The sequence below is a fragment of the Botrytis cinerea genome, chromosome 10 (genome assembly GCF_000143535.2).
Source record: "Botrytis cinerea B05.10 chromosome 10, complete sequence".
NCBI classification, from domain to species: Eukaryota; Fungi; Ascomycota; class Leotiomycetes; order Helotiales; family Sclerotiniaceae; genus Botrytis; species Botrytis cinerea.
Window position 1 is genome coordinate 302,115 of NC_037319.1, and position 11,112 is coordinate 313,226.

An 11,112-nucleotide genomic window follows, 5' to 3' on the forward strand; every position below is an offset into this window, starting at 1 on the left:
CAATTCTAATAGAAATCGGGGCGAGTCTTCTGATAAATCCCGAAATAGATAGGAGGTACATTTGGAGGAATGATTCTTAGCGCGAATTGGAACAGAATTTAGCGATTCACTTGTTGTCCAGCGGGGTAGATCGAGGGGAATATAAATCATGTGACTTCAGTTTTAAATATTCACTCTTTTCATTTTCATGTCTTTCTCTATATCTTTTCCCATTTCTTCCTCCATTTCTTCTTTCATATCCTTTTCCATCCTTTCCATTCTCTCTTTCGAAATTCCGTTAATTTCTACTATACAGACGTTTCCTTCCACAACACGTCGTCAACGCTAACGTCAATCTCAACGATCAGCAAGATCGCATCAAGCCATTTAGCCAAGAATCACTTTTAACTCATCCTTGAACTTCCGTTCCGTTCACCAACTTCGATGGCAATGACCGAGCCTATATCAGGATTACTTACCTATACTTTTCCTCGCGCATATCAATCTCAAACACCATCTTCCAGAAGGTCATTATTCAGGTACGATCTATGCTTTTTTGTACGATAGGATCTTGTGCCTTAGTTCTTGAGGAAAACGCTGTCAGATCACTCAACAAGATACTACCTTCTATAGCATCATCAGAATGGATAAAGAACATTCTGCAATGCTCGTCGGCACTTGCGACGCTCAAGGCAAGAAGGAGAACGTATGGATGGTAGCTAAAGAGTGCTAAATTTTCGACCAGAGAATGCAACTTTTGTATTTTTATGCAACCAATGACTCTAGACTAGAACTTAGAGAGGAGCATAATTTTGTGGACAAAATCAGTTTCGACGAGAAGATTCGAGTCCATTGGAAGAATTTGCTCAATGACGATGATCGAACCTTCCTCAATAATTCAGATAGTGGAAAGTTTCTTCGAAAGTAGGCATTGGAGGAAGAATACACAAAGTTGATTACCAATGAGAAGTTGCGCGAAAATGGCCAAGTCAACACTTACGATAGCTCCGGCAACTCACAATCGGTAAATTCAAGTGGATCTATGAACATCCTTGAAACAAGAGGAGTTCGAACACGTGCTGAAGTCGTTGGTGCGCATATTAGCCCTAAAAGAATTAGACTTGAGCTCCCGCCAGTCGAGTCAACAGATTGAAGCCCAGCGTTAAATCCAATAATATCAAAGGAAACGGTCGACCGAAGCCAACCGTCAACCATAAGGAGCATTTGCGCCGCGAGTTCAGACCACAGTCTCCCATATCATACGTCACAGCAATTCATCAAAGCTACCACTTAATCTAGCAAGCAATGCGAGCGTGCTTCCATCAATCGAACTTCGACACACCGATCGTCGAAGCCGCAAAATCTATACAACACAGAGTCCGAAGATTCAGAACTTAAGATAATAGATAGCTTTTAATCAGCCAAGTATGTAATTCCTCAATCCCACTAGTCAGCAACGCTCCCTGGCCCATTTCTGACATTTCACCGAAATGTTAGCAAGGAATATGACTGTGTATCCCCTCCAAATATTATACAGTATCAGGGAACCATCTATCCACCATATTCCGACACCCAAGTCCCAAGTTTTGATCCTCAGTATGAATGAATTCATTCCTTCACTGCGATCCCGCTAATCCAAAATTACTCTGACCCTTTGAACATATTAGCAACCGCCATACCCATCTTTGGATTGAATCTAGAGAAGTCCGCCTTTAAATTTTGTCTCACCGCAAAGACATTTCAACAACAAAACCACCTCAAAGATCACACCGCTGGACCTATCTTCCGAATCCCCACCTTTCAAAAAGTACAAGATGTCGAGGAAAGCACCGCTAAATGGACCCCGCAGTCGTCGAAACTTGTACCAAGAAATTCAAAAGCGCTCGCTCCCATATTCCAGATTCTCAACAGCGAAGATTTGAGAAGGTTTTCCGAAGGGACATGAACATTAGCCGAGGTGTGCTTGGACTAATGAAGGAAGAAGACTTGACAGTCGACAAGCGTTTGTTTTGGCACCAAAGAGTCATTTTAGGTGAATGAACTGTTAGTGAAATAATGAAGAGGCGTTTAATAAAAAGGGGACAAAGAAATATTGTGTCAAGAAATGAATTAGGATTCAACCAATTCACCTCCCTCACCTTGCACCTCCATTTACACTTATCTTACCCAATTCTTCATTCTGTGCCCTATTATTCTGTTTGCAACATGGAAGTTTCCTGAAATTTTTAATACAGATCAACAACAATTTATATTTCAGTGCTGTACTTCTCTTGCGGCGAAAGAACAAACGCAGTGGAAAGAATGCAGAGAGTGGACATGAAAACGAAAATCACCGAATCAGGACACGCATTGATCATACCTGTAGGTACTTATTTCTAACCCCGATTTCTATTTGGGAGAGTATTCAATAGGTATCTAGCAGAATTATTGTCAAACGAAGGTCATTTCACACAATAACAAGTCATTGGTTTGAATGTTGTGAAGTAAGGTTTCTGATAAGAGCAGTGGACAGAAACTGCTGTATATATGGATCAGATTTTGAAAGTATGGGGAACATGTATTGTGATGATTTCCATGATATTGATATATATGGAATTATTGTAGAGATACTTTCTATACAGAGAGAGAAATGAAACTCTCTTCCGCGACTGAACAAGATACCTCCAGGTCTTGTGTGCTTGCACCACCTATTTTTCCTCTTTTGGAATCGAAATGCTTGTAAATGGTGGAATAATTGGGAGGGAGTGAGGTCTGTAGTGATGAAAAATAATGGAATGGGTCAGGAATGCATTATCTATTTCATTTTTCAATTGTGTATGGGGCGGGTGAAGTTATATATTACTGTTGTTACGAGAAGGATACGGAAGACGTAACACCCACGAATTGCGTAGGTCCTGTATGTCTAATTGTATTCTATCTAAAGAGCTAGCTACGTATTGAAAGTAGTAAGTCTTATATAGACTTGCTGAAAGAGCTAGTCTCTTTTGCACTCGCTTAGGGCTTTACTACGGTAGCTATATTACAGTGGCAATTGAATGGAAGTCATTCACTTCATTCACAAAAGAATAAGAATTTCTTCTAACAGTTACTGGGGAAATATCCCAATGTAATGCTATTAATAGCAAGCATAATTAGCATAATATTCGATACAGAATCCGTACACTCTCCAATTGTATATATACTAGCAACCATATTTAACAAAAACATTCTTAATATTCGAAAAATTTATAGAAAGGAGAATATGATCAAGCTCAATATTGAACTATCTCACTATACCAGAACTGTCAAACTACTTGAAATGCTTTTCCAAAGCAGATCGAATATTACACCGAAAACCAATTTTCCTAATCGATTGATCAATAAAAGTTTCGTGAGTTTTTTTTGTTCAATATTCATATATCTTTCTTAAGTTTACTATAGAAGTTGAATTCAATAAGAGGGTGGAGATTAAATAACAATATGTTGATCTTACAGAAAATAATCAAACTGAATGATTTTCCTGTAAGAGAAACTTACACCAAGATACATCGAACTTCTATCCACAAGCAACTTAACATTGTGGGTGGAAGTTGTAGAGCTTGAGATGAATTCGACGAATTTTTTACAATTGAAGAAGTTCAAAATGACGTTCTATACCGTGTTTAGAAGACAAATGGTCCGAGAGAGCTGTGGCAGCGCTGGGCGTCTTGACCTCATGAAGCTTACCCTTTGTAATTCTAGATATTTACGGATTCAGTCTAAATGATGACTCTTATGTTATTTCATGATCAAAGTGACCCGAATTCTAAATATCATGATTGTCATTATATCATTGTGTTATTTCATTTGGAGAATTTTTTGACCTTTGTAGACTGATCCCCATGTAATTTTACAGGATGGAATTTCAGGAATGAACTTATACCCTCTCATCAGTGACTAATTTGACACAGAAACACAGTATCTGTATGCCTGTGCGATACTTTTCACTTGCCTTGTAAGATCATTCCTGATTTTCTTTCACAAATTTTGTTCAGAAATCATTTCCCCATCATTCTAACTCCTGTAAATTGTTTATTCGTCATTTTCTAAGTTTTTATGAACTACTGAATCTTACTATTTCATAGTGAGAATTAGTTGATTTGGTTTGACCATTTGGAGGGAGAGACTGCCCAGTAGATTCCATTACCTGACCAACTTGACCTCAGAATTAGGCGATAAATCCTTGATAGTGGTAACGGTTCAAGTAATCAGCTACTGTACCTATGTCAACTTCTGCTTAGGTTCTAGTATTTGTTGAGTTCTGCCTAAATTGAGGAACGCTCTTGATAATTTGGCTGGTCAATAGGGACCCGGCCGGGCTGTGTGTATAGGCCGTGGTCAAGAAGGAATGGAAGCTCGAGCCACTATCCAAGAAGTGTACTAAATTTTCGCTAAAGAATAACCTTAGCTCTTCGGTAAGATGTTTGCTTCGTGTCTGGATTAATTGTTAGAAATGTATCATTTTTCGAGTGATTTCTGTATTCAATATATGCAGAGATTGATATAACTGACACCTCAATCTTAAGTTCTCCCGAAGTGCTGGAAAAAATCACGGATTAATTTTTGATTATTTCTTTCAAGACGTTTTCATTTGTGGGGCAGAGAAGGTCATGATGGGAGTGGCCAGGTCTCTTGTTTGTCTTGATTCAAGGCAGAATTGATGCAATTGAAAGAATATCGGTAAGAAACGACTAACTCGAAATCTTACAGGTCTCAGATAGGGCTTGTACGGGAGACCGCTCAGATTGGCAGCTACCTAGATTTTTACCTCGATATCTTCCAGGAAAGAGTTAGGAGACGTGTTGATTTAAGCCAACATCTCCATCAGTGGACATTCAATTGCAGAGGCTGAACAACCATACGGGCGGTCATGCTGACCCATGTGACAATTATCATGTAGCTTTTTGTGGTAACCTAAAATCTTGAATTTTTAGTTGAAGGCAATCATCAAATACACTCACGACCGAAATCTAAACCGAGTTGGAACTGTATATAAATGCGATGTTTTGTGCTTTTTATTCCCAATCTCATCTCATCTCATCTCATCTCATCTCATCCCATCTCATCCCATCTCATTCCATCTCATTCCATCTCATTCCATATCTTAAACATCGGTTTATCAAAGTCAATACCACAAATCACTAGCTTTATAAATCTCAAATACTACTCGATCCATTCATCTATTTAAAACAATGCCAAACCATAGAGCCTCAACGGTAGCAAGCAGGTCTCCTACCCCCGATGTTCCAGATCTCATAAGCGATCATAGTGACAGTACTACTGAAAGTCAGAAAAGCGCAGAAAGTAAAGCAAGAGCTCTTCAAATAAGGAAGGATGCAGAAAATGCAAAGAAAGCAAGTGATTTAGCAGAAAAGGAAAAAGCAAAGAGGCAGAAGGCAAAATCAAAGGAAAAATTGATAAAACAAAAAAAGCATGGTAATGGTGGTGGTGGAAGCGGGAGTGGTGGTACAGCACACAGCGGACATTAAAGTTGATGAACAAAACATGCCCAGCTAAAAACGGCAGAAGCTGTCAAAACCTCTCAGATTTACACCGGCATTTTGGGGATTGCAAGAATCGTTGGAAGGGGTTCAAGAAAAATCAAATAACTAGAATGGCACACATTGTTTACTGGGTTTGATTTTTAGATCGTTCAACTGCATGTTGGGATTTAACGGAGCTAAAGGACAATAGATAGGTTCGGCAAATTTGGAATTCAATCATGTTATTTTTAAAAAATTTCAATCAGGCAGGATGCTACGTTGATTGACTCTATGTTTTGAATATGTGTAACTGGACCTCAATTGAAGACTTCGATTAAGGCCTTCTCATCCGGAACAGGGTTTTAATCAAAATTCTTTAAATTTAGGCAAATCGGGGCACAGCACAAACCTGGAGACAAATTCCAAATAAAATCATTCTAAAGTGGCTTGAGGCCTGCAATAGTTCAGACTGCAGGCCGGCTAACTCTCCTAAATTGTCGAGAAACATCAATTCAAAATCAAAGTCGGACTTTTCTCAAATCCATGGCATTTTCAGCACCTCTCCATCAGTCATTCCAGGCTTCCCGAATAAAACTTCAGCCTTCGAGTTACCAGGCTCCAGGCTCATTACAATGTTGAACAGCGTACTGTTCCTTGTCTCCTTCGGACGATCTGGATCTTCTTGGCAACAAATCGCTTGCGGTGCATTAAAAGTATCCGAGAACAATCTTTCCCTCAAAAGTTTTCCGATTCCATCACTAATCTGCAGGCCACTTTTCATATCTTTGACTAATCCACTGACCAGAAAGTTGGCCCTATCAAGTCTCACCGGACTCCCCTTGAGCCAAAATGGCTCGCTCACCAAGTCATTTTTGATGAAATGATTTGTATGTGCCACAAAACCATCATCACATGGCTCCAAGAAACAATTTCCTACAGGTGAAAGCTCCATACTCAAAGTTTTTCTGGGATCGGCTATGAGGATGTGTTGACTCGAAGCCACACCACCTAATTCCTCAATTGATGCTATAGCTTTTTCCACGCTATCACTTTCCAAACAAATACGGAGTGCAACATGAATCGGAAGCTTATGAGTATGTGTTGGACGAGCTCTAATGGCGTTGAGACATACGCCAACACCAGAAGAATTGAAGCCAATTTTACCCACTATTCCTGCCTGTGTTCTGTTATTTTACTGCGGAGACTTTCAGGAAAAGGATGTCATACCTCAGTCACCATCCAAATTTTTCCTTTCCCCTTTCCTTCTATTTCCACCATCGCCAAATTCTTTTTAACATTCTCCGTCCAGTCCCAATTTTGTGCCAACACCATCTTTTCTTCTACCTCTTTACCCTGCATCTTCCAACCTAAACTAGTACACCCATCGGTAAATTTCCCCAAAGCGATTTCACTCCTACAATTAAGTGCTACGATATCCAAAATATCAACACCTGCACCCTCGGCAATACCCACCATTTCATCATAGATATCAGGTGTTAGCTTTTGGATTGTGACCTGAAAGTCCTTGGCAATCTCGTGGACTTCGGGCCATGTCAACGAGGAGGTAGATTGAAACATTGCCTCATATATCCTCATCTGATCTTTGATCTCGGAAGATAGAATATTGCCATGTTCAAATCCTATCTAGACAATGTGAGATGCTTATCAAGTGAAAGTGGGGGATATTCAAGAGAGTACGAGGAGAGAGGATTTACCTCTTTTGGAGTTCCTTTGAGTATAATCTTCTTGGGAAAATGAGAGGAAGACATAGTGATATATGTTATATGTATATATGGTGTGTTGTTTGTCAATATGGTATTTTTCTCATATCAGGATTGAACGTTGTCAATCAACGATCATTCCTGAGGAAGATAGACGATTACCCCGCGGTGGGGCGAACTTGCCGAGAAATTACCGACGTAGCCAAGTTTACTTCAACGTTCTGTTCACATCATCGTCCTCCAGGGAAGTGATATATACTTGATCTAAGAAACTTCTCAGTATTGATTAACGACTTGAGAATTAGAGTTACATTAGGTATCAGCTTCGAATTACGGACTATAGATACAACTTTCCTATACAACTTGGTCCTTTCGCTGGTCTCCCGAAGCCCCCAATGTGTTTTGTCGAAGGATTAGATTGTGGGAAAGTTCCCGAGATTTTGACCATGGCTTCATATCAAAGATTCAAGGTAGCCATTTGAATAGATGAAAATTACAAGTGTTCAAAGTGGATAAGGTAATGATTGTCTTGATCACGGTTATGAGCAATATTCATTGATCCATTTACTTAACACCAACGTTATTATTCTGGCATTTATTCCTCCGTCTGTTGATCATCTCTTTCCGTGTCATTCTGCTAGCAGAATGATCACCTCGGCGATTCACATTATTTGCTACTATCTGTTTATCATTCACCTATATGGTCCTGTTCGAGCCTGAGATTCAAGCATATTCACTCGAGCAAACAAAGTGAAAACATAGATTAGACCGTTCATATATAGATCATTGGAAATATGTTAGACTACCTTACCTATCAAAATAACACACACGTGATCAGTAGTTCACTTTCTCAAAGTTGACAATATACTCGCCTCTGATTCTTTTTCTCAACCACACAACAACTAACTCGAAATTGAAGAATTCAACGTAGATGGCGGTTTACATTTCGAGAAGAGCATAAATGCTCGATCGATTGTTTGAAGAAGGCAGATTGAACAATGAATATAGATCCGCATTCGAACATGCGGCGTATGCGCTTTTGCGCGAGGAAGGAAAGATGGAGGTAATTGAGCGCACCGTCTACAAAAAGCTCTGTAAGTATCTTCAACAATCATTTTTCTATTTCCAAGACAAATTAATAACAATTTATAGTCGGCGACGACCCCAAAGATAAGGAAAACGATGCCAAAAATGCCAAGTCCACGCTTGCGCCCAAGAAGAGAAATGTTGCCGAGTCCAATGTCGGTAAAAGCGCAGAAACATCTGCTATTCCTACTGTGACACAGGAGAAAGATATCCAAGAGGCCAGAGATTCAATCGAGTCTGATGTCACAAAGCTGGTTGCCAGCATCAGCTATAGAGATCAAGCCGCAAAAACTCCACCTCCCGGAGAAAAACCACAGTTCACGGAAAGACAGATGCGAGTCATGGTAAAACAAGAAATAGCCAAAGCAAAGATGGGTGTTGTAGCTTGGCACAGGCTACGAGAGGCGAATGAAAAAAACACTGCAATAGCTGCCAGACACGACGCAATGCTGTTCAAGCGTGACGATTTGCTGCCAATGAGAACAGGTGGCAGTATCCAACAATTCTCGACATACGCTCCACCTGCCCGGGAATGTGAGAATTACTAGTTTGCTGAAGATGGCGCACAAATCAAAATGGTTGAACAGAGATTTAATGTCAGTGTCAAGTATATCTCTGAAACTTGGCTGTTTCGTTTGTGGCCTGTACCAGCAGATCGGGATGCCTTTGAAAAGGATCGTGCAAATGGAATGCAATTGCTTGCCAGATGCAAGGAATTTTTACAATTCTGGGTTTGGGTCTTCATATATACAGATCCTACAAGAGGTCGGGCTTCATTGACAACTTGCCTTGAATGGTTTTTGTTTGGGGAGACTTCTCTGGAGTATAAGGAGTTTGTCAGATTTGGCTTCCACCTCAAAGTCAATGATGCCCATTGAAGCTACTGAGTCATTGAAGAAGAATGTAGGTGATCAATGGAAGACGTTGCCAGCTGTTATCAAAATTCAGGATGGGAAGTTGGGAGAAGAGCACGCTGCACGTATGAAAGCAAGTATAGGTAGTTCCAAAGACTATCCTGTACTTAGAATAGACAAAATCATAGACCGATGGATACACAAAATACCCAACCATCTAATCTTCTGCAACAATCAAATATCTCTCCACCTCCGGCTATTTATCTTTCTACAATCGTCAACGTAGTAAGGAAAAGGATCAGCATGGCAGTTCCAATGGGTGGGATACTTCCGAATGCATGCACATATTAGAAAAGATGGATGGTCCTTCCCTTCACATCAACTAATTGCTCGCACTTTATATTTTCACCATCTCCCGAGAACTGTCTGTCACACCAGACACGGTTTATTGTTGCATAAAATTGCTACAAGTATCAAAGCTTCCGTCAAATCAAACTTGGGCCTAGACTTAGACCTAGAGATATGTACTTCTCCGGCACTGAAATATAAGTCAGTGGCCTAGAATTGCGCGATCAAATTGAAATCCATCGCGAAAGAGCAAAGCCTCGAGCTTAGTTAGTAAAGATTCACAGCACAAAAGAACGAACATATCAATAAAAGCAATTTTTATCATTTCAAGAAACGCTTATCAGTGATTGATTCAGAAATGTAGGACAATTATTGAACTCTAGCCCTGCTACCCTTGATCTCGTCAAGAAATTATTTCTTGGCATCGCTCTTCATACCTGCCTGGATCCATTCTCTACCTTTCTCTGCCGCAGCCTTCATTTTTGCCTCACGTTCAGGGTCTTTCTTTAAGGCTCCGATGTTGTGTGGATCTGGTACATGACGGCCCTTCTCAACTCCAGGTCTCTTTTCCATTCTCTCATCCCATGCCTTGAGAGCTGGGAATTCCTCGATATCAACTCCACTGTAAAAGGCAGCAGTTACCCAACCCCAATGAGCAATATCAGCGATTGTACATCTGTCACCAACCACTAAAGTATGTTGTTAGTGATATTTCTTTAAAATGGGTAAGGGGGAAAGGGATGCCCTAGCAAATTGAACAACTGCATTGCAAGATATGCACCAAGTGGCTGATCACGAAGCAAGTATCAGGAGTCAGTTATACTTACAATAACCAGAGGTTGATTTTTCTAGATGAGTATTGAGGACAGAATACAAACGCCTGGTCTCATTTGTATAGCGATTGATACCATACTCGATCCTCTCGGGGGCGTATTTTGAGAAGTGGTTAGCTTGACCTTGCATGGGACCTACACCAGCATTGAGGAAAAAGAGCTAGATATGATGTCAGCTTGTTTGGTTTGAGATCTAGAAACATTGCATCATTTACCCAGTTGTTGACTTCATAGTACTCTCTTGTACCCTTTGGGTATGAGATCTTATGCTCGGTATCATATCTATCGACGAGGTATTGCTGAATGCTACCACTCTCAAACAGATTGATCTTCTTTCCATCCGTGAATGTATCGGTCAAAGCGGGAATTCGTCCATTGGGATTTATCTCAAGAAACCATGGCTCTTTTTGGGTGTTTTTAGAGATGTCAATCTTGTGTACCTCGTAGGAAAGACCCAGTTCCTCCAAAGTGATCGATATCTTGATTCCATTAGGAGTTTGGGTTGTGTAGAGATGAATGTCTGATTGGGAAGCCATTTTGGGAGTGATATGAGAATTTAACTGTATAAGACGGTTGTTCATAGATATGAATTTGCAAATGGGAATGAGTGAGATATATAAAGAATTCTTGAACTCTTTGATTTGTAATATGTCTGTACTTGAACATCACATATGTGTGACTTCCTACTACTTTACCCCACCTACCCACCTTGCGATGATGCGATCTACGGAATAAAATGTTCATACTGCTGATCCATTTATCTTACCAAGCTGACGCTTCAAAACGGCTC

At 40.2% G+C, this 11,112-nt stretch overlaps 4 protein-coding genes across 4 annotated transcripts; 2 read left to right on the forward strand and 2 right to left on the reverse strand.

The window, feature by feature from the left end:
• The first annotated feature begins 5,110 nt into the window (after positions 1 to 5,110).
• Positions 5,111 to 5,703, forward strand: BCIN_10g00710 (hypothetical protein). Its single transcript, XM_024695409.1, has one exon. The coding sequence runs from the start codon at positions 5,190 to 5,192 to the stop codon at positions 5,484 to 5,486; it is 297 nt and encodes a 98-aa protein (XP_024551203.1). The 5' UTR covers positions 5,111 to 5,189; the 3' UTR covers positions 5,487 to 5,703.
• A 193-nt stretch (positions 5,704 to 5,896) lies between these two features.
• BCIN_10g00720 (hypothetical protein) lies at positions 5,897 to 7,343 on the reverse strand. Its single transcript, XM_001554202.2, has 3 exons — positions 7,196 to 7,343; positions 6,708 to 7,124; positions 5,897 to 6,657 (listed from the first exon to the last, which is right to left on the reverse strand). The coding sequence occupies exons 1-3, from the start codon at positions 7,247 to 7,249 to the stop codon at positions 6,016 to 6,018; spliced, it is 1,113 nt and encodes a 370-aa protein (XP_001554252.1). The 5' UTR covers positions 7,250 to 7,343; the 3' UTR covers positions 5,897 to 6,015.
• Positions 7,344 to 8,110: 767 nt separating this feature from the next.
• On the forward strand, positions 8,111 to 8,887 carry BCIN_10g00730 (hypothetical protein). Its single transcript, XM_001554203.2, has 2 exons — positions 8,111 to 8,295; positions 8,354 to 8,887. The coding sequence occupies exons 1-2, from the start codon at positions 8,163 to 8,165 to the stop codon at positions 8,833 to 8,835; spliced, it is 615 nt and encodes a 204-aa protein (XP_001554253.1). The 5' UTR covers positions 8,111 to 8,162; the 3' UTR covers positions 8,836 to 8,887.
• Positions 8,888 to 9,767: 880 nt separating this feature from the next.
• Bcgst1 lies at positions 9,768 to 11,031 on the reverse strand. Its single transcript, XM_024695410.1, has 3 exons — positions 10,538 to 11,031; positions 10,317 to 10,482; positions 9,768 to 10,178 (listed from the first exon to the last, which is right to left on the reverse strand). Exons 1-3 carry the CDS (start codon positions 10,856 to 10,858, stop codon positions 9,901 to 9,903), a joined length of 765 nt encoding a protein of 254 aa, XP_024551204.1. The 5' UTR covers positions 10,859 to 11,031; the 3' UTR covers positions 9,768 to 9,900.
• Between the last annotated feature and the right edge of the window lie 81 nt (positions 11,032 to 11,112).

Excerpts from the sequence above, each read along its gene's own strand:
- Bcgst1 (XM_024695410.1), bottom strand. The coding sequence starts at position 10,858 with ATGGCTTCCCAATCAGACATTCATCTCTACACAACCCAAACTCCTAAT. Across the intron at positions 10,483-10,537 it reads ACTATGAAGTCAACAACTGG|CTCTTTTTCCTCAATGCTGG; the intron begins GTAAATGATGCA and ends CATCATATCTAG. Across the intron at positions 10,179-10,316 it reads AAAATCAACCTCTGGTTATT|TGGTTGGTGACAGATGTACA; the intron begins GTAAGTATAACT and ends AACATACTTTAG.
- BCIN_10g00730 (XM_001554203.2), top strand. The coding sequence starts at position 8,163 with ATGCTCGATCGATTGTTTGAAGAAGGCAGATTGAACAATGAATATAGA. Across the intron at positions 8,296-8,353 it reads CACCGTCTACAAAAAGCTCT|TCGGCGACGACCCCAAAGAT; the intron begins GTAAGTATCTTC and ends AACAATTTATAG.
- BCIN_10g00720 (XM_001554202.2), bottom strand. The coding sequence starts at position 7,249 with ATGTCTTCCTCTCATTTTCCCAAGAAGATTATACTCAAAGGAACTCCA. Across the intron at positions 7,125-7,195 it reads TCAAAGGAACTCCAAAAGAG|ATAGGATTTGAACATGGCAA; the intron begins GTAAATCCTCTC and ends CACATTGTCTAG. Across the intron at positions 6,658-6,707 it reads AAATTTGGATGGTGACTGAG|GCAGGAATAGTGGGTAAAAT; the intron begins GTATGACATCCT and ends AACAGAACACAG.
- BCIN_10g00710 (XM_024695409.1), top strand. The coding sequence starts at position 5,190 with ATGCCAAACCATAGAGCCTCAACGGTAGCAAGCAGGTCTCCTACCCCC.